This window comes from Trichechus manatus, unplaced genomic scaffold (genome assembly GCF_000243295.1).
Source record: "Trichechus manatus latirostris isolate Lorelei unplaced genomic scaffold, TriManLat1.0 scaffold00166, whole genome shotgun sequence".
NCBI lineage: Eukaryota > Metazoa > Chordata > Mammalia > Sirenia > Trichechidae > Trichechus > Trichechus manatus.
In genome coordinates this window covers 4,939,722-4,962,085 of record NW_004444102.1, presented here as the reverse complement: position 1 = coordinate 4,962,085, position 22,364 = coordinate 4,939,722, and the positions used below count along the sequence as shown (strand labels likewise).

Genomic DNA, 22,364 nt, shown 5'->3' with positions numbered 1-22,364 from the left:
TTTCCCTGCCTCCTGTCCTTGTCTACTCCCCACACCAGCAATAAGCCAACTCTGAGAAATGCCTCAGGAACCTCCAGGGACAGGTCGGTTTGTCCTTCCCGGCCTGGCCGTTCAGCTTTGCTGCCGGCGCCTGCCGCGGGGGGTGTCGGTGCTCCAAGCCGTGCAAGCGGTCCTGCTCTACCTGCACCGAACTGGGGAGGCTGATTTTTTTTTTGGGGTGGGGGTGTCACATTTTGGGATTTCCGAAATATGTTTTATTTCAGTTATATGGATTATAATTATATAAGTATTTCTGACTCATGCAAAACAATACAGAATTCTCTGAAGTGGTCGCCCTCCCCCTTGCAAGAAGAAATCAGAAACCATCCTAAACATTTAGGCGTTTAGGGTATTTTTTCTTTTGCCATGCAAAAATAATCAAACATACAGAATTTTAAAAACGGATTACCCTGTACACGGTGGTCCGCACATTGCTCTTTCATTTGATTTGTGGACATTTTCCCTCGCCAAACAGACGGACCTCATTTTTTGTGACAGGGTGGTATCCATAGTGGAGCCCCCCCCCCCCCCAAGGGTTTCCCCTCTCCTACCCAGCAACAGCACATGGGCAGGAAGAGCTGCTTGCACCAACTGCTCCCGAAAGGAATTGCGTTACCATGCAAAACTCAACACCCTACGCCGGCCTCAGGCTCCACACCCCGCGCCCCGACCAGCCGCCAGGGGACGCTCCAGACCCGGCCCGCGGCGTCCCCGGTCCGGAGGGCAGATGGCGGGCGCGGCACCAGCCGGGTTGGGCGGCCCCAAGGCCCTCGCCGGCCCGAGCGCGTCCTTCTGGAAACCCGACCCGGCCGGCGCCTAGCCTGCGCTCCGCCGCTGCTCACGTCCCGGGGTTCATTGTCTCTTGGCCTCCTGCCCCCTACCGGGCTTGCCGGGGAACAGCCCCCTCCACGAGGTGCCCCTGTGCCACAAAACGGGATGCAGAGGCGGCTGAAGGGGAGAACTAAGGCGAGCCGTTGCATCCCTCAGGTTTGTCATTCCCGTCTGGCCGCCACGCCCTCCAGTGTCCCCACCTCGGGGTAGCACCATCACCACCCCACAGCCCGCCTCTCACGGAGGCCTGCGCGTTCCTGCCCCTCTGCAGAGCGTCCTTCCTGCTCACCTCTTTTTGTAGGTGTCTGGGGTCCCCAAAGAAGGACGCTGCCCTCAGGAGGCCGGATCCCTTTGTGGCCTCCTCCCCAAGACCGGGCAGTGTTTTATTCTGTGGTACATAGGGTCGCAGTGAGTGGGAATCTACTCACCGGCACCTAACAACAACAACGCCCTGTCTCCTCCGGATCCGTGAGTCCCACCCAGCCGCAGTTAGAGCGAGAAAGCGAAGGGTTGTGTGTCAGAGGCTTAGGACGTTAGGACTCAGGGGCAGGCTGGGGAAGGGCCAACAGAGCAGGGAGGGGAGCGAAGCTGGGACCCCAGTGCTGGAGGAAGCGAAAGGATGGAGGTGGGAGAAGAGAGGGAGAGGGGGCTGGAAGTCTAGGGCCACAGCTCTGTGGGACAGGAGTGTGGTCAGCCCCCAAGGATCCAGGTCACACTGTGGGGCCGGTCACTGGGACAGCCAGCTTGACCCGGGGGAGGGCAGCCTGACCCTCCACACCTCTTTCTGACCTTGTGCGCTTAAAGCTCCTTAGAACCGCGAATCCTCCTTCACTGGGAGGGAAGAAGGTCATCAACCGACCCAAGCACAGTGCCAATTGCTGTTTGGTTGGTTGGTTTTAATCCCCTGACTGGGTTACATTTTCAACCCATCCATAGATTCATGGCTGCCAATGGGATTTCAAATGTGAAGACTGGGTGGACTTACAATGTGGTGACTTACTGACTGGGTAGCCATGGACAAGTCACTTACCCTCTCTGAACCCCAATTTCCTTGTCCAAATAAAAGCGCAGCCGCGAGTAGCTCCGGGCATGCATCCAGGGAGAGCAACAGTGACTCCTCCCCGTCCTCACTCAGCAAAGAGGAGGGAGTCCATGCCAAGCAAAAGGGTGCATCTGACTCGGGGCCCCCAAAAGAGGGAGTTGCGTTCTTTCTTCTGGTGAACTCCAGACATCTCCAACTACAAGATCAGCAACAACCACCAAAGTGGACCCTTCCCTGGAGGGTTAATCTGCCGGCACGTGCACATCTTGAGAACCTCATTATATGGAAAGGGATCTGTCTCCATCACGGCCCTGAATTACATGATAAAGACCACTGCAGCGGTCCCCACTGATTCCATGTTGTTTCCGTCCTTGGCTGTAGCAGGTGGGAGAAAGGTCTTTCCTCCTCACAGGCAGAGTGCTGAGAGCAGCACCTCTGGGCATGTGAACCATCCTGGAAAAGACCAAGGTTGGCAGTGGGGGCAGGTGGAGCCAGGAGCGGGGAGCGCAGAGCAGCTGGCTGGCTCCTCTGGCCTCTGTTTGAAAGTTGCTCAAAAGACGTGGAATTAGTAGGCAAAGCCTCCTCCTCCTCCTCTTATCTGCAGAGGAGCGATCGGTTCCTGGCTGGCCAGGGCAGTGACATTGATACAGCTGGTGTCATCATTACCTTCCACTAACAGATCATTCGACACCTGTGGGCCCAGGCAGGCAGGCTAGGGCATGGAACCTGCTGGGCTGAAGGCTCTGGCACACCCCGTTCTTCCAGAGTCATGGGTGGGGCCAGGACTCAGGTGCTGATGACCTGTCAGATGGGCTAGGTTACTCCTGGTGCCTGCTGCCCCCACAGGGTCCCAGCTACCTGTCTGGTGCCTGCTGCCTGCTGCCTGGCCCCTGTCACTGCCGTGGGCAGAGGAGCTGATTGTGTGGCTGGCGGGGAGCTGAGGCTGAGCGACTATGCTGCGCAGAGAGGGGACGTTGGAAGTGGCCCTGGAGTGAGGGTGGCGCCCCAGCCAGCTGTTCCTTGGCGTGGGTGTCCGGCGGCACCATGCTGCAGCAAATCCTGCATGACGCATACATTGACCCTGAGCTGCTGGCTGAGCTTAGCGATGTGCAGAAGCACATCCTTTTCTACAAACTGCGGGAGGAGCAGCTGAGGCGCTGGAGGGAGCACGAGGCCCAGGAGGCCCTGGCCCAGGCAGAAGGCCACATGCCCCCCAAGACCAAGCGAGGTAGGTGGCCTGGGAGGTGGGTAAGTTGGCGATGTGAGAAACACTGGGTTTGGAACCCTGGTCCTGGTAGCATCCAGTTCCATGGGCTGAGCTCCTTTGTGTTGACTAGAACCAAGCCTGCAGAGGGTGCTACCAGGGCCCCTGATGGGGTTGGGGAGCAGGGACTTGCTTTGTCTTGTGTGTGGGGGGGGGGGGGGGCGGCAAGCCCAGAACACAGTGGCGACCACATGGGGAGTAACGAGGGTGTGTTCTTGACCCCCGCACGCGTGGTTCCAGGCCGAGGGCCAGGGGCCATGCAGACAGGTAGCTTCTGCCCTCTTCCCTGCAGCCCTGCATTTGTGCATGGCACAGTGGTTCTCTGTTTTCAGCTGGACAAGGCTTGTGCACCGTGGAGGATGGTGTGGGGTGTGCCTGGAGTGGCCACGGGGCAGCTGGTGAGATGGTGTTAGGGAACGTCCTGCACAAGGAGCGACCAAGGCTACGGCCCTGAGTTGCTCTTCAAAGCTTGCATTGAAACTGTAGTCCGAAGTCCTCTTTAAACTAGGTAACAGTTTAGCCCAAAGACTAAAGATTGTCCCACTTGAGTATTGCGTTTCTTTAAAAAAACAAAAACAATTATCTATACAAGACCAAAGGGTGAACAGCTATTTTAAAGCATAGATGAGAAGGTTGTGGGGCAGGGAGATTGAGTAAATGGAAGTGAAACAGCTAGAACAGAAATAAGGAGAATGTTGACCCAATGTGCAGAATGTAACCAAGATCATTGATCATTATGTTTAGAAACTGTTGAATGGGAGCGGGTTTTGCTGTGCATATTTTCACCCAAAATAAAATAATGTTTAAAAAGAAACAAGAAAAAAAGATCTTGCTGGGTTTGGTATGCACATGGATGCTTGCGCTTAATGGTGTGTGAAGATCACTCACCTTCTTTCTTGCTCGCTCCCCACAACAAACCCCCTGTGGGCCCCCATCCTTTCACCAGCATGAGGTGCTGATTGAATCTGTTGAGTTTTCAGTCGAAGATAAAGCCCTTTTTCTTGGCTAGACACAGGCCCATGAGGGACCTGATTGTTGCTGTCCACTCCAGGCTCCTGACTGGGCAGTGCTGGCTGCATGCCACAGCCACACACGCGCCCATCGGGACCTGCTCCCTCTCTCCTCTGGTGCACCTGCAGACTTCCTTGCTAGAATGTCCTCCTGCCTCCATCTGCCCGACAAACTCCTCCAGGACCGGCCCCCGCCCCTGGAGTCTTTTGGGGGATCCCCTGGCACAAGCAAGCACTTGCTCCTCTGCAGCCGCATGGCAGCAGGACCATCCTGTCCAGCCCTTGCCACACTGTCATTGTCCATCTGCTTACCTGGCCCTCCCGATGGACTCCAACTGCTGTATGGGGAGACCACACCCCACTCTGTCTCCTGTCCTTGGGGCCTAGCCCGGAGCAGGCACAGAGTGCTAAGTCCTGCCAGAGGGGAGGCAGATGCCGGACTGGGCCCTCCGGCTGTGTCCTTCCCGTGCGGCAGTGTGGCAACAGCATCACTCACTGTTGAAAAGCTTCCTTTCCAGCCCGCCTGGCCTGAGCCCAGACCTCGTCATCTGCACGAAGCCATCCTGGGAGGAGGACAGGTGCCTAAAATTGTAACTGCAAACATATTTATACGGCAATCTGTCACACATTGACTTCCACGTTTTCTTGTATAAATTATGCCTTAAACGCATTTGGATTTTGGTTGCAGAAGGCTCTTTTCTGGTTAGTTAATTTTCTGATTTATAAGGAATGGAAAAGGGAAGAAAATGTGCTGAGGAATAAGCATAGCCCAGGTCAGGGTCCTGCTCAGATCTCAGCTCTGGGAAGGGCACAGGGGAGAAGGTTTCCTGGTGCGGGGAGTGACCCTGGCCCAGTGCCTGCTTCTTGTGCTGGGGTCATGCAGTGTGATGGATTGCTTTTATTTGGCCTTTCTAGCCATGATCATATAACTCCCACAAAAAGATTAGGTGGGACTATACAAATAAGGTGCTTATGGCCCACCAAGGGGATTGGATAGCTTGCTAATAATACAAATAAGACACCTGGCACCCTTGTGGGGATGGGACCATGCAAATAAGGTGTATGGAACCCTAACAAGGGGATTGTCATCCCAATAGGCTTAAAATGAGCCATCCCAGAGGTGGAAAGGGAGGACCTCCCTACTATCAAGAAGAAGAAATGGTAGCAGAGTGTCCTTTGGACCAAGGGTCCCAGCACTGAGAACCTCCTAGACCCAAGAGACAGAGAGAGAGATCTGTAACACCAGAGACAGTGCAAGATGGTGAGAAGTGGCAGCAGAGAAATCACAGAACCAGGAGACCAGCGTGAGAAGACACAGTAAGCTTCCCAGCCCATGGGACAAGGTGGTTACAGTGGGTGTGCAGACCCACAAAGCGAGAGAGCTGAGCACCTTCGGGCAGGAGACTTCCTGGTGGAGTGGGCTGCTTCCAGGCACTTGTTGGCAGAGCTAGACTTGCTGATGCACATAGCAAGGGAGCTGAGCACCTTTAGGCCGAGGCTTATTGGCAGAAAGAAGTGCCCCTGGGCACTTACTGCCAGAGCTAAAGAGCTTTGTAGCACTTGCCCGAGCAGGGCAGAAGCCAGGCCAGCCCAAAAGGCCCCAGAGGGCTGAGGGCCAAGAGGTGGAGGGCCAGGGAGAGGCCTGCCTGCAGACACTGCTGAGAAGCTGTGCTGACCAAAAAACTGTAGCCTGAGTCATTCCTGATCCTGAATTGTAACCTGTTACTTCTCTAGTAAATCTCATGTCTGTGAGTATGATCTGTGAATTCTATGTGGCCATTGCATGAATTATTGAATCCAGCAGAGGAGTAGAGAGTGCCGTGGGAGGGATGGCTGGTGTCAGAATAGGTAAAATGGTTGGGGACAGGAGGTATGTCTGACCTCTGCTTCATAGGAATCAGCCTTGGGCTGTTGATCTTGATTTTCCTTCCCCCTTGTGAAGTTAAAGGAGGTCAAACGTCCCTGTGCCACCATTTTTCCAGGTCACGAAGGTTCTCGGCAGCCTGCACCTTGTCTGTGAGCCTCACATTTACTGGGAACCTGCCCTGTACTTCATGCTCCCTATAGAGCTGAGAGGTGGCAGGCAAGCCCCTGTGGCCCCATTTCATATGAGGAAGCTGAGGTGTGGAGAAGTGACGTGACATCCACGGTCACCCAGACACTAAATACTGACCCGGGCGCAGTGGCCAATGTTTTCCACTCAGTCACTTCTGAACTTAGGGACAGCGGTGGTTCTGTGATAGAATTCTCTCTTCCCATGAGGGAGACTCAGGTTTGATTCCTGATTTGCTTCATGTGCAGCCACCACCTGTCTGTCACTGGAGGCTTGTGTGTTGCTATGATGCTGAACAGGTTTCACTGGAGCTTCCAGACTAAGATGGAGGAGGAAGAAAGGCCTGGTGATCCACTTCTGAAAATCAGCCATTGAAAACCCTGTGGATCACAACAGTCCAATCCAAAACCAACAATGGACTGGTGCAGGGCCAGGCAGGGATTCATTTCATCATGGATGGGGTTGCCATGAGTCAGAGGCCAACAGGACAGCAACCAACAACAACAAACTTCTGAACTTGGGACTTTGATTAACCAGATGATCTGTTTATTCATTCACTTGTCTGGCATTCCTAAGGCTGACTTTGGCAAGCTGAATGGAGCTTTGGCCCTGGAGACAGCGAGGAGACAGACTGCAGGGGACACAGCCAGCTCGAGGGCCATGGAGCAGGGCTTGGTGCAGGAGTATGTGGGGACAGGCTCCATTGGCGGCTCTTTTCTCTGGCCATCTCTCTCCCCAGTTCCTGCCTCTCTCCTCTGCTTTGTGCTGAAGAAAACATCTGCTCCACCCTGTGTGTGCCAGCCCCTGGGATCACTGATTGTGACTTTGTTTGGTCCTGGAGCCCTGGTGGCGCAGTGGTTAAGAGCTCGGCTGCGAACCAAAAGGTCGGCAGTTTGAATCCACCAGCTGCTCCTTGGAAACCTTATGGGGCAGTTCTACTGTCCTACAGGGTCTCTGTGAGTCGGAATTGACCCGACGGCAGTGGGTTTGGTTTTTTGGTTCTGGTCCAGCCTGGAATGATGTTGTCTCCTCATGTCCACTGTCCCTAGTTCTGCTTGTGCTCCAGGCCTCCCCTCCCATCCTATCCTAGCAGGCCTGGCCTCACTGTCCCCAGGGCTCAGGGAATACTCCCCATGGCAAGATAGGGCAAGGCAAGGTGTGCTGAGTCCCAACCAACAGCCTCTCGGCTCAGTCTGTGCCTGGAGAGGGTGGAAGTAAACACTGATGATGTGAGCCATTCTAGGGGTTTGCACTGGTGTGGGATTCTGAGGTAGAAGCTCAAAGGCGTCCCGTGAAAGAAGGAAGAGACAGCCGGCAGGCATTTCTGTTTTGTTTTCACTTCACACTTTGGTGAGCATCTTCCGATAGTCTGCCCAGTGGCTGAAGACACCGGCGCCCAGACCAGGAAGCTTTCCTCACCCACCGTGGTGTTTTTGTTTGTCGTGTGTCTGACAGAAGTTGCTGTCCTGTGGGAAGCTGTGCTGTAATGAGGCTCTGGGAGGGCATGTTTTAACACGGTGCTCCTGCAGATTTCCTTCAAGTCCCCCACATCATCATGGCCTTTGCACGCTCTGCCCCCCAGCTCCCATCCGCCACTGTGAGAACCACACCCCATATTAGGAGTTGCAGCCTTTAATCCCAGGTCCCTTCTGTGCTTGCTGCAGTTTAGGGGGCTGGGCTGGGTGTTGCTTGGGGACGCAGGATGGGGGACACTTGTGCTCACACCGCCACCCTGATCCAGAAAGCTTTCCTGCCTGGGCCTGTTGGTTCTGGTACGACTGATGGTTTCTGGCGGCGTTCAGTTGGTTCCTCCATGGCCACCTCCTTATCCATCTGGATGTCCTGTGCCTGGAACCAGATACCTTTCCTCACCCCCCTTCCTGCTCTCTCCTGCGCTCTTTAGTGAGGTGGCTTGTTGCCCTTTGTGTTCCTTCCCCACGCAGCAGCCCAGATCAGAATCCCCCAGCCCCTCATGTGCTGCTCACTGGCCTGCTGCAGCCCACAGGGGGTGAAGAGCAGCTCCTACCCCGAGGCCCACTCTCCCCACCACTCAGCCAGCCCAGCTTGCAGACCAGCAGTGACCAGGATGGAGGGAGTCACATACTCCAACCTCCCCTCTGGGTCTCAGCTTTCAGTCCTTCCTGCTGTGTGTCCGACTCAGACTTGGTGCTCAGGCGGGCCCGGCCCATGCTCTCATGTGAGCTGTGTGACCCGGTCCTTCTCACTGTTTCCTGGGGACCCACCCAGCCACATGTCAGCCTCACGTGGTGGTGGAAGCTTCCCCACTTGTTGAGGAAGCTTGTTCATCCTCTCAACAACGGCTGGGAAAAGGGCTGTCGTTCCCATTGCATGAGTAACTTTTCAAGGTCACCCCAGGGTAACCAGGATGAAAATCCAGGTGACCTGGTCTATTCCACCATGCCGGGTAACAAGTGGGGGAGCTTCCACCACCATGCGAGGCCTGTAAGAGCTCGGTAATGTGTGTCCCCTTCCTTTCCTGACTCCCACACCCTGATTCTGGTGCAGATCCCTTTGGAGTTGGTGCATCCCCTTCATGAATACTCTGACACTGGTCCTAGGTTATGGGACCAGCTGTGTTATCACCTGGCCAACCTCCGTCTTTCTGCTTCCACTTGGGGACAAGATTGCTTACATACACCCCTGGCCCCACAGCACCAGAGCTGCGTGGGCATGCACCGCAGGCACCTCAGATGCCTCCGCTCCTCTTCCTCTCCTCAGTGCTTAATAGGTACTTGGTAAAGGGAACGTTGTTAGGTGCCGTCAAGTTAGTTCCGACTCATAGTGACCCTATGTACAACAGAACGAGACACTGCCTGGTCCTGCACCATCCTCACAATCATTGTTATGCTTGAGCCCATTGTTGCAGCCACTGTGTCAATCCATCTTGCTGAGGGAATACATACATTATAATTATAACTATGATTGTAATTCACATTTCAAACCTGCATTATGCAGGTGAGACAACCTTGCTTGTTGAAAGTGAAGAGGACTTGAAGCACTTACTTATGAAGATCAAAGACTACAGCCTTCAGTATGGATTACACCTCAACATAAAGGAAACAAAAATCCTCACCACTGGACCTATAAGCAACATCATGTTAAACGGAAAAAAGATTGAAGTTGTCAAGGATTTCATTTTACTTGGATCCACAATCAACACCTATGGAAGCAGTGGTCCAGAAATCAAATGACATATTGCATTGGGCAAATCTGCTGCAAAAGACTTCTTTAAAGTGTTAAAAAGCAAAGATGTCACCTTGAAGACTAAGGTGCGCCTGATCCAAGCCATGGTGTTTTCAATCACCTCATATGAGTGCAAAAGCCAGACAGTGAATAAGGAAGACTGAGGAAGAATTGACACCTTTGAATTACATTGTTGGCGAAGAATATTAAATATACCATGGACTGCCAAAAGAACCAATAAATCTGTCTTGGAAGAAGTACAGCCAGGATCCTCCTTAGAGGCAAGAAAGGCAAGACTATGTCTCACATACTTTGAACACGTTATCAGGAAGGATCAGTCCCTGGAGAAGGACATCATGCTTGGTAAAGTAGAGGGTCAGCAAAAATGAGGAAGACCGTCAATGAGATGGATTGACGCAGTGGCCGCAACAATGGGCTGAAGCATAACAACTATTGCGAGGATGGCGCAGGACTGGGCATGTTTCGTTCTGCTGTACGTAGGGTCCCCATGAGTCAGAACTGAGCTGACGGCACCTAACAATGACAGCAACAACATATTTATAAGGGATATTGATGACAACAATAAGCTGTCAATCAAACTATGACAGTATATTCTAATTTTCAGAAATGTTAAAATGTGTGTCTTAGAATTGGCAAAATAAGGTATTATACCCATTTTAATCAAGCAAATGGAATCTCAGGAAGGTCAAGAGAACTACTCTGGGAAGCTACTAGGTGCTAGAGTTAGAATCTGACCCCAGCCCTGCTGGGCTTGAAGGTCCCTGTTCCCCACGACAACACACAGCATTTTTCTCCTCATAGTTTCTCCCACAATAAAAAACACACATTTCTAGTGATTAAAGGCCAATGCAAAAAGAAAAAAAAAAAAAGCAGACGCAAAAGAAAATTGTAAAAGTAATGAAAGAAAATATGAGAGAATATTGGAGATGGTGAAGACTTTTTAAAAATGACCCAAAAAAGAAATATAAAAAACATGACTAAATTAAAATAATTTTTTCTTGATATAAGGTACAAAACCAAGGTTAAAAGTAAAAGAACAAAACAGGAGATAAATGGGTGAAAATACTAGCATTAAAGAAGTTACCCAAATTAATTAACAAAAGACCAATAGAAAAATGGGAAAAAGATATAAAGAAGTAATTTACAGAAGGGAAATTTAAAAATGCAATGAATATGTGAAAAGACTTAAAGTCACTAGTAAATTATATCAGTGCAAATTAAAACAGTGAGATTTGTATGAGTTTTAAAAGTCTGATAAATGGGCAAAGTACTTGAATAGATATTTGCCCAAAGAATGTATACAAATGGCCAACAAGCACGTGAAAAGATGTTCAACATCCTTAGCAAGGAGGGAAATGCAAATCAAAACCCCAATGAGATACCACTTCACACACACCAGAATCGCTATCATAAAAAAAAGCAGAAAGTAACAAGTGTTAGGAGGATGTGAAGGAATTGGACCCCTTGTGCATTGCTGGTGGGAATGTAAAATGCTGCAGCCCCTGTGGAAAACAGTTTGGTGGTTCCTTAAAAGGTTGAACATGGAACTACCATATCACCTAACAATTCCGCTCCTAGGTATATACCCAAAAGCACTAAAAGCAGGGACTCAAATATGTGTACACCAATGTTCATTGCAGCACTATTTCACAAGTGCCAAAAGGTGGAAACAACCCAAGTGTTCACCAGCAGATTAATGGATAAGAGAAATGTGGTACATCCGTGCAATGGAATATTATTCAGCCATGAGGAGGAATGAAGTGCTGATACATGCTACAATATAGATGAAGCTCAAAAACATGCTAAGTGAAAGAAGCCAGATACACAAGGTCACACACTGTATGATTCCATTTATATGAATTATTCAGAATAGGTAAATTCATAGAGGCAGAATACAGATTGGTGTGTGCCAAGGACTGAGGGAAGGGGAAATGGGAAGCAACTACCTAATGGGTACAGGGTTCCTCTGGGATGATGAAAATGTTGTGGAACTAGATAGAGCTGGTGGCTGCACAACACTGCGGGTGTGCTAAGTGCCACTGAATTGTTCACTTCAAAATGGCTAGTTTTATGTTAGTGAATTTCACCTCAAATAAAAAAAATTTGATAATAATAAGGTTCACGATGATCCAGGGAAACAGGTACTGTCATGCACTGCTGTGGGAGATTGGGGCAGAGCACCTGCCCTTTCCAATGTTTTTGCAAATTGCCTAACAACTTGGGCACATGGGGAATCTTAGAGAACAAGGGCCATTTCTGAGGGTCACCCTGCTGGGGACATCCAGGTAGTTCCCCTCCTTCTCCTATTCTCCCCCTTCTCCAGCTACTGCCAAAAGCCCAAGGACTGAACAGGACAGAATTTTTCTCAGCTCTTGGTGGAGGGAGGCACCTCTCCTGGCCCTGTTGCACGGCCTCAGCCAGGGAGTGCTGGATGGAGCTGCCCAGGAGTCATCTTTCTCTTCTTGCCCCAGGGATGGTCATGGCTGCCACCTCCCTGCTTCCTCACCTCTTCCCCTCCCCCACTCCCCATTCCAGCCCAGAAGTCAGCAGGACCTCTTCTGAGAGAAGCCACAGCTGGTTATCTCTGACTCCCTGTAATCTGACCCCAGGTCTTTACTCCTACTCAGCAGGGCTGGACTGAAGTAGCAGACTGCTGTTTCCATGAGTGGCTAGCATTACTGTTTTCCAGGTTTTTCTCACTTTTAAGTATTAGCTAAGTTTCTTCTGGTTTTCCCACTTGGAAACAGACTTTGGGGTCTAAATTATTTGAGTCCATTTTCACATCTATTTTCCCCATGCCCTTTCAAAATTACCTGACTTTAGATTTCAAGGATAATTTATTTCACTGTATCGTTTCACTGATGTGCTTATTTTCTTGCCACCAGGTTTGGGTTCTCACACTGCCAGACTCTGTGTGAAATGCTAAAGACTTGGGAGGTCTGTCCCTGCCCTCAGGACACGTGCTTGTTGTTAGCTGCCTTCCAGTTAACCCCCGACTCATGGTGACCCCATGCACAACAGAACAAAACCCTGCCTGGTCTTGCACCATCCCCATGATCGGTTTTGGGTCAGACTGTTGTGATCCATAGGGTTTTCACTGGTTGTTTTTTGGAAGTAGATCACCAGGCCTTCCTTTCTACTCTGTCTTAGTCTGGAAACTCCACTGAAACCTGTTCAGCAATACAGCAACACACAAGCCTCCACAGACAGACAGGTGGTGGCTGCATGTGAGGTGCTTTGGCTGGGAATTGAGCCCGGCTCTCCTGCATGGAAGGCAAGAGTTCTACCACTGAACCACCATTGCCTCAGGACACATGCAATCTCCTCACTTTACAAATGGAATAATCTGTGCCTCAAATGTCACAGATGAGCCGATTGAGATAGCAAGTCCAAAGTCTGAATCTCCCCCTGGCACTTTTCTCCTGCTGTGTCTCAGTACTGAAGGAGTTTTCAATGGAGATTTGGAGTTGCATGTGGAGTAGTGTGGGTCACCCGCTGATAATCACACCATGTCCCCACACACATGGCCAGCCTGGCCCTTGTGGAAGAGCTTCTTGGATTTGTCTCCTGCTCTTCTCACAAGAGAGGTTAAGGTTTCAGCAAGAGATGTGGCCTTGAGCTGGGTGGGGGGGTGGGGGGGCATTTGAAGAGCCAATACAGACACAAAGTTGGGAGGAGTGATGGGAGGATGGTTTAGTGTGACCTAACCTTGTGTGTGTGTCACCAACTCACAGCAAGTACACGTCTGAATATAAAATAGAAGAGCCTGACCTCATTGACAATGTACTGTATGTCCAGCACCATGCTTTATGCCAGAGGCAACTTAGTACAATGGTCAGAGTGCTTGGGCTCCAATTGTGGCTGTGGCTGTGCCTGCTCCCTAACTGTGGCTGTCTTCCACCTATTATGAGACTTTGGCAAGTAACTCAACCTCCCTTTGCCTCAGTTTCCACTTAGGTCAACCGGGGGCAATGATGATAGGACCTATATCCAGGGTTTGTGGGCAAGATTGAATGAGATGGCCCCAGTGAAGCTGGTATGTTGTAAGTACCTGATAAAAATTAGTAAAAGCACATTCCTTGGGTGACTAGTAGTGTTTGTTCTGTTTTTCCAGAACTGAAGATTAAAGTTCACAGCTTAGAATGAAAGCTCCAGATCCAAGGAATTCTGTTTAGAGAACTCAGCACTTGTTGCAGAAGCCCCCCTCCCTGCAGTATCATACTCCTTTATATGATGGATTACTTTGATTGATTGTCAAATGTTGAATCAACCTTGAATCCTAGAGTAAATCTTATTTGATCATGTATTCCTGAATTTGATTTGATAATATTTTATTAAGAATTTTTTCATTTGTGTTTATGAAGGATATTAATCTGTAGTTTTCTTGAAATATGTTTAGTTTAATATCAGGGTAATGTTGGTCTCATAAAAATGAGTTGAGATGTATTCTCTCTTGTTCTATTTTCTGGAAGTGTTTATGTAGAATTGGTTTGATTTCTTCCTTAAAGGTTTGGGAAAATTCACCAGTAATGTGTTCTGGGATCAGGCTATCTTTCTGGGCAAGTTTTAAACTATAAATTAACATTCTTTAGTAGACATAGAGCTATTCAGGCTATCTATATTTTCTTGACTGAACTTTGCTATTTTGTGTATTTTTATGAATTTGTCTATTTCATCGAAGTTACTAAATTTATTGGCATGAAGTTGTTATTAAAATTTCTTTGTCTGTAGGATTTGTAGTGATGCTCCCTCTTTCATGCCTGATATTGGTAATCTGTGTCTTTTCGCATTATTATCTTAATCAGTACGGAGAGAAATTTATCAAATTTACGAATGGTTTCAAAGAACTAGGTTTTTGTTTCACTGATTTTTTCTGTTGTTTCTCTGTTTTCTATTTTATTTATTCTTGCTCTTATCTTTATTATTTTCTTCTGTCTTCTTTTATTTTTGCACTTAATTTGTTCTTATTTTCTAGTTTTTAATGTGAAATCTTAGACCATTGATTTGAAATGTTTTTTTTTCCAGATATAAGCATTCAATGCTATAATTTTTTTCCAAAGCACTGATTCAGCTACACTGTATAATTTTTTGTGTGTGTTTTTTTAATTCAGCTAACATATAGTCTAATTCACCTTGTGATTTCTTCTTTTATCAATGGGTTATTTAGAATAGTGTTGTTTAATTTCTGAATATTTGGGGGGTATTTTCCGGATATCTTTCTGTTATTGATTTCCAGATTAATTTCATTATGGTTAGAGAACATACTTTGCATGACTTCAAACATTTTAGTTTGTTAAGATTTTCTTTTTTTTTTTTACTGGTCCAAAATATGATCTATTTTGGGGAATGTTTCATGTACACTTGAAAAGAAAAAAAAAGCATTCTGCTGTTGTGTGGAGTGTTCTATAAATGTCAGTTAGTTTAAATTGGTTGATAGTGTCTAGATCTTCTATAACTTAAATGATTTTTCCCCCTACTTATTCTATCAATTATTAAAAGAGAACTTCTGAAATTTCCAACTATAATTGTCGATTTGTCTGTTTCTGTTTTTAATTCTATCATGTAATTTGCAGCTCTGCTTCTAGGTGCATAGACATTTAAGATTGTTATACCTTCTTCATGAATCAATCCTTTTATCATTATGTAATGCTTTTCATTATTCTTGATAATACTCTTTTTTTCCAAAGTCTACTTTTTTTCTGATATTATCTAGCTATTCCAACTTTCTTTCTTTCTTTAAATTTTCCTGATTTTAATAGGTGTGTTGTGAGATCTCATTTCAGTTTGTATTTCAATGGTTTCAATTGTATTCAATAGTTTGAATTTGTATTTCTCTAATGACTAGTGATATTGGACATCTTTTCATGTGCTCATATGCCATTTGTACAGTTTCTTTGTCAAAGTGTGTTTTGATATTTTCTGAAATTTTTTATCGGCTTGTTTTCTTATTGTTGATTTTAAGGAATTTCTTTATATATTCTGAATAGAGTTCTTTATTGTATACGTGATTTGCAAACATTTTCTCCTAGTCCATGATCAGTCTTTTAACCCATGAATGGTGTCTTTTTCAGGGCAAAAGTTTTACATTTTCATAAAGCCTACTTTGTCCATTTTTTATTTTATGGAGCATGCTTTTGGTTTCATATCTAAAAACTCATTACCAAACTGAAATGCATAAGATTTTCCCTTATGTTTCCGATTTTTGTAGATTAACAGCTGCATGGTATATCTTCTTCCATCCTTTCCCTTTTAATTTACTTATGCTTTTTATATTTTAAATGTTTTTCTTTTTTAAGTAGAATATTTAGTCTGATAATTTCTGCTCTTAATGGGGTTATGTAGATCGTTTATATTTAATGCAATTATTTGTATGGTTGGATTTAAAATCTACTATTGTTTCTATTTGTCGCACCTGTTCTTTGTTCCTTTTCTCTTTTTTGCTGCATTTCTTTGCATTAATTAAGTGTTTTTATGATTCCATTTTATCTCCAATATTGACTAATTAGTAACAGCTCTCTAAAACAATTTTTTTCAGTGGTTGCTATAGGGTTTGCGATACACAATTTATATTACAATATACCTTTAAATATTATACCACTTACAATGTAAGAATCTTCTTTCTTGTTTTTTATTCTATTGTCATCCTACATATTACTTGTAAAATGTTATAAATTCCATAATATGTTGTTACTATTTTTGCCATAGTCAGTTATCTTAAAATTTTTTAACTTTTGGTTTTGAAATAATTATAGACTTATAAAAAGTGGCCAAAAAGTACAATGAATTCCTGTGTACCCTTCTCCAAGCTTCTTCAAATATTAATATCTTAATAACCTTAGCACAATCATCAAAACAATGAAAAAGGCATTGATACAATACTACTAACTAATCTACAGACCTCAAATTTCACCAAATTTTCCACATATGTTCTTTTTCTAGTTCAAGACCCAATCCAGGATCAAAAATTGCTTTTAGTTATAATGCCTCCTTTAGTTTCTTCCAATCTGGGGCAATTCCTTAATTTTTGTCTTTCATCATTTTGACATTTTAAGAGTACTGGCCAGATATTTTGTAGACTATTCCTAAATTTGGGTTTGTCTTATGTTTCCTCATGACTAAATTCAGGCTATGCCTTTATGGAAAAAACACTACAGAGGTGAGGTACCCTTCTCAACGCATTTTATCAGGTGGCACCTGATGACGGTTTGTCTCATTACTGGTTATGATTACTTTAATTGCTTGTTTAAGGCTCCTCCTCCAAGATGGCAACATAGGTAGTTGAGCATCTCCATTACTCCACAACAATTTAAGGAAAAAAAGAAACAAAATAGCACAAACTCTGCGGTGAAATTGATGGACTCGGAGCTCTAGCAACCAGTCCAGGAAATAAAGCACCTGCCTGAAGGCATAAGGAAGAGCAAGACTACAAGGTAGGAAAATCTTTCTCTCTACTACTTAGGAGAACCCTTCTCACCCAATTCCTATATAAATCAACTAGCTGCAAACACAGTGAGTGTTGAAATACAAACAGTGACTGGCTCCCTAGGATAAAAAAGTGGTAGAGGAACTTAACTTTTGCTGATAGTCCACTACTTTAAAACATTAATATCTTTCTAGGGATAGCCAGGAAAATGGATCCACAGGGAGAAACCAGTCCTCTTCCGATCCAACAAGACTAAAAAAAAGGGGGGAAGGAAAATTTGCATTGCCTCCTGACCCCATGACAAAAGAGACTCATTGGAATTTAATGAACACAAACAATGGGGTAATTCTCTGAGCTGGTTCTGAGAGACTTAAAACTTTCCAAAATACCCCAAACCTGTGGAATCAGATCAGAACATCATATCAATCAAGGAAGTGCCTGAGGCCCTGACAATGAATTGGGGTAGGGGCACATAACCCCGGAACGGCTGGCTCCCCAGAGCTTTGAGGTAGCACAATCTGGAAAGAAGGTTTCCTGCAAAGTGTACTTTCTGCTTTGTCCCATAGGGACTCAAACACTGAGTTAGCGATGGAAGAACAAAAGGGACAGAGCGCCCTCTGGTGGAATATAGGAGCATTTAGAGGAAGAAGGAGGAAATAAAGGGGGGAAAGGCCCTGGGGAAAGAGAAGATTCTGAAACCCAAAATTACCACATCAAAATACTTAAATGCCTCAAGTTCAACAAAAAATTATAAGACATAGAAGAACACAGAAAAAGATGGCCCAATTAAAAACAAAACAAAACAAAAACCCAAACATTATGAAGAAGCTGAAATCAGTCCTATAGAGGCCATGATAATGAGAAAAATAGAAGACTTTCAAACAACAATGCTAAATATGTTGAAAGAATGCAAAGAACACACAGACAACAAACTAACGGAGATCAGGAAGCAAAATGAGGAACTCAGTAAGGAGATAGAAAGCATAAAAGAGATCCAAATAAAAATACTGGAATTGAGAAATAAACTAACTGAATTAAACAATGCATGGTAGAGCTTCAACAATAGATTTGAGCAGACAGAGACAGAATAAGTGAACTAGAGGACCTGATAAATGAAATCATTAAGTCTCAAGAGAAACGAGAGAAAAGAATTAAGAAAAGTGAAGGAGCCAAATGGAATTGTGGGACACAATCAAGAAATCTAACATAAGGATCATGGAGATCCCAGAAGGAGGAGAGAAAGAAAGAGATAGAAGGAAAATTCCAAAATATAATGAAAGAAAAATTTTCAGACCTGAATAAGGAGTTTAACCTGCCAATTCAGAAAGCTAGGTGAACTCCAAGCAAAATAAATCCAAAGAGGTCTACACCAAAACACATTGTAATCAAATTCTTGAAAACCAAAGACAAGGAGAAAGTTCTGAACACAGCAAGAGAATAGCACAGTATAACATATAAGGGGTCCTCAATGAGACTAAGTGCCAATTTCAGAAACACTGGAGTCCAGGAGGCAATTGAATGATATATATAAAGTACTGAAATAAAAGAATGGTCAACCAAGAATTCTTTACTCAGCAAGAGTGTCTTTCCAAAATGAAAGTGAAATCAAAACATTGCCAGATAAATGAAACTCGTGGAAATTGGTTACCACAAGATCTGCTTTACAGGAATTACTAAAGGGAGTTCTTCAGATGGAAAAAAGAAAGACACTAGATAGATATTCAAAGCTGCATATGGGAAAGAATTTTTTTAAAAAAGAGAAATCTCCAATAAAGGTAATGGCATGGGCAAATAAAAGGGCCAATGGTATGGTATTTCCAGTGGGTAAATTTAGTAGTTAAGTTCTATAACATCAAATGTGTAAGAAATAAGTACAAATTTAACCTAATGGATACAGGATGTATGATGATGTAATTGGCAAAGAAAACAACAGAGATGGGGAAGGGAGCAGTGAAATAGGAATAGAGATTTAATATGCTAATGTTGTATGTTACTTGTTCTTTGTATGTTAAATGTTGGTGTCAAGCTAAAATAAGCTGCTGTAAATTTAAGTAGTTAAATGTAATTTTTGTGGTAACCAATAAGAAGATATTTTAAAAATATGCACAGAAGGGAAGAGGGAAGAAAATAAAAAAGACTCAACATAAAAAAGTGATTAAACACAAGAAATAACAAAAATGTGGGAATTGTGGGACAAAGAAGATATAAGACACAAAAAACAATTAGCAAAGTGAATGAATTAGTTCCTTCATTTTCAGTAGTTACCTTAAATATAAATGGTTTAAACTCCTCATTCAAAAGGCAGAGAGTGGCAGAATGATCCATCCTTATGCTGTATACAAAGACACATCTTAGGCCCAAGGACACAGACTGAAAGTGAAATGATGGAAAATACTATTACATGCAACTAGTAACCAAATAAGAGCAGGGGTGGCCATACTGGTATCAGACAAAATAGATTTTAAATAAAAAATCTATCATAAGAGATGAGGAAGGACATTACCAAATAATAAAAGGGTTGGCCCATCAAGAAGACATAACAGTTATAAATATATATGTACCTAACATCAGTGCCCCAAAATATATAAAATAAATGCAGATCTGAAAGGAGTGGTAGTAATTGGAGACTTCAATACACCACTTTCAATACTGGACAGAACATCTAAAAAGAAGATAATCAGGGACATACAGGACTTAAACAACACGATAAACCAATTAGTCCTAAGGGAAATATACAGAACATTCCACCCAGGATTAAGACAGTATACATTTTTCTCCTGTGCATGGGTCATTCTCCAGGATAGACCATATGGTAGGCCAAAAAACAAGTCTGAACAAATATAAAAAAAATTGAAATTATGAAAGTATCTTCTCCAACCACAAGGAATAATATTAGAAATTAACAGCAGAAGGAAAACTAGAAAACACACAAATACATGAACGTTAAACAATGCATTACTTAACAATCAATGGGTCAATGAAGAAATCAAGAGAGAAATAAGAAAAATACCTGGAGTTAAATGAAAAGGAAAACACAACATACCAACACTTATGGGACACAGTGAGGGCAGTCCTTGGAGGACAATTTATAGCACTAAATGCCTACATTAAAAAAGAAGACAGGACTTCCTGGCAACATGGCATTACAGTCAGAAGCACCACGCCATCCCTCCACAGCAAAGATCAGAAAAACTGAGTCAAACAGAGTCACACGTCTATCCTGAAACACTAAGCATCAAATGAAGAGATAAAGAACTCAGCCAAGCACCGAATGAAATAAGAAACCGACCTAGAACAGAACACGAGGAGAGATACATGCAGAGGTCCCCTATCAGCTATGCAGCACGGATCCACCATCTGGACTCCTATCGGAGATTAGGGAATAGGAGGTACTACAAAGCAGCTTCACAGAGCTTCCAGCAGGAGACAGAACAACCGGTAACCCATGATATAGGCTTTCCCACCCCACCCCACCCTTCTTCACCCCCACTTAGCCTCCTCTGCTTTCTGCAGCCACAGTTTATTGGCTGGGAAGCACGAGCTTCCCCCCAGTGCCACTTGGATTCCACCTGCCTGCACTGGCCAGCTCCCTGAGTGCCATTTATTGGCTGATGGTGTTGCTTTTTTCCGCTACTTTAGATTTCTTCCTTACCTCTCACCACCTCCCCCTCCTTTCTCCCAAATACCTGGCTCCGTACGCCATCTTTGCTTCTTCCTGAAAGGCTGCGAAACACCACTCAAGTGAAACTGCTTCCCAGCCCGTGCTGCCCCGGTGGTGGGACACCTGGGGCTTTTTTATTTGTTTGCTCTGATTTGTTCTGTTTTGATTTGTTTGTTTTCTTTTTCTTTTCTTGGCCTGGGAGCCCCTTCTAGCTGGGCAGTACTGCGTGGCCTGAAAGATAGTCCCTCGCTCTGCTCAGATGAACAGGGACATCCCTGGGGGCGTTTCTTTTTTCTTGTTTTTTTTTTTTGTTGTTGTTTGATTTTGTTTTTTTCCTTTTTTTCATTTCTTTGTTTAGTTTTCTTCTCTCATTCCTTTTTTGTCTTTATTCTTTTCTAGTTTCTCGATTTAATCATTTTTTTCTTTTACCCTTTTTCTTTTTTTTTTTTAATTTATGTTTTTCCCCATTTCTCAGTCTCTCATCTCTCCACTCCAATAGCAAGCTCGCTTAGCACTCTTTTTTGTTTGCGTGTATGTTTTTGGCTCCTGTTCCTCTCTCCTCTCTCTCGTCTTTCCCATACCCATCTTAGCTCCACCCATCACAATCTACCCCCACCTTCCTGCCTACCTGCACTGTGCACTGAACATCACACTCCCAAGCAGCACAAGCACCACCTACTGGAACCTGCCCTGCACTGATTCTCAGTCTGCACTGTCAACCCTGGTACATGCCACAAAAAACCTATCCCAGCAACTCCCCTTCAGCTGGACTTGCCCTGCTGTACCATACCTGAATGACTGACCCTGCCCATTGGAGAAGGAAGTGAAAAGTATCGTGCCCACAGACGAGCAAACAACAAAGAACACACAGCTCGCCTGCTCAAACTTAACCAGATAAAACAAAAGAGCAGGATGAAACAAACAAATCTACAATCAATAAATGAGGAAAATAACCACTGAATGTCCTGAAGGCAGCAGACAATGTCAAAACATTTACAAACACAGGACAGGATGGTTCCAGTAGGCATCCAAAATAAAACACCAGATGACCTTCCAGTAGAAGAAAAGACACTAGAACTAACTGATAGAGAATTCAAATCTCTAATATTCAGAATTATCCAAGAATTAAAGCAAAAAACAGACAAAAATAAGGAAAAAATAGGCAAATTCATGGAAAAGGCAGACAAAATTCATGGAAAATACAGACAAAAAAATGAAAGAATTCAAGAAAATAATACAGGGACAAAATGCTAAAATAAATTCACAACTAGAAATCATACAAAAACAGCAATTAGAAATCCAAAAGATGAACAAGATTTCAGAAATGGGGTGAGGAGCAGGTTTGAAACCATGGAAGATAGGATCAGGGAAATTGAAGACAAACACTTGTAAACAGCTATGTTTGAGGAAAAATCAGAAAACAGAACAAAGAAAAATGAAGAAACCCTGGAAATTACGTGGGATACAATCAAAAGCAAAAATTTGTGAGTAATCGGAATTCCAGAACAGGAGGAGAAAACAGAAAACACAGAGAGGATCATTGAAGAATTGCTGACAGAAAACTTCCCCAATATCATGAAAGATGAAAAGCTGGCCATCCAAGAAGCTCAACGAACCCCATATAGGCTAGACCCCAAGAGAAAATCACCAAGGCATATCATAATCATACTCCCTAAAACCAAAGACTAACAAAGACTCCTGAGAGCAGCTTGAGAAAAACAAAAAGTCACATACAGAAGAGAAACAATAAAACTAAGCTCAGATTATTTGGCAGAAACCATGCAGGCAAGAAGGCAATGGGATGACATATATAAAA

The 22,364-nt window shown here is 44.9% G+C and overlaps 1 protein-coding gene across 1 annotated transcript in view; it reads left to right on the top strand.

Annotated features, from left to right (window-relative positions):
• The first annotated feature begins 2,956 nt into the window (after positions 1-2,956).
• Positions 2,957-22,364, top strand: part of SH2D4B (SH2 domain containing 4B) — a 196,880-nt gene continuing 177,472 nt past the window's right edge. Inside the window, exons 1-2 of the mRNA XM_004386526.2 lie at positions 2,957-3,140; positions 3,572-3,574. Of these exons, the coding sequence (XP_004386583.1) occupies positions 2,957-3,140; positions 3,572-3,574 (187 nt within the window). The remainder of the gene's footprint in view (positions 3,141-3,571; positions 3,575-22,364) is intronic.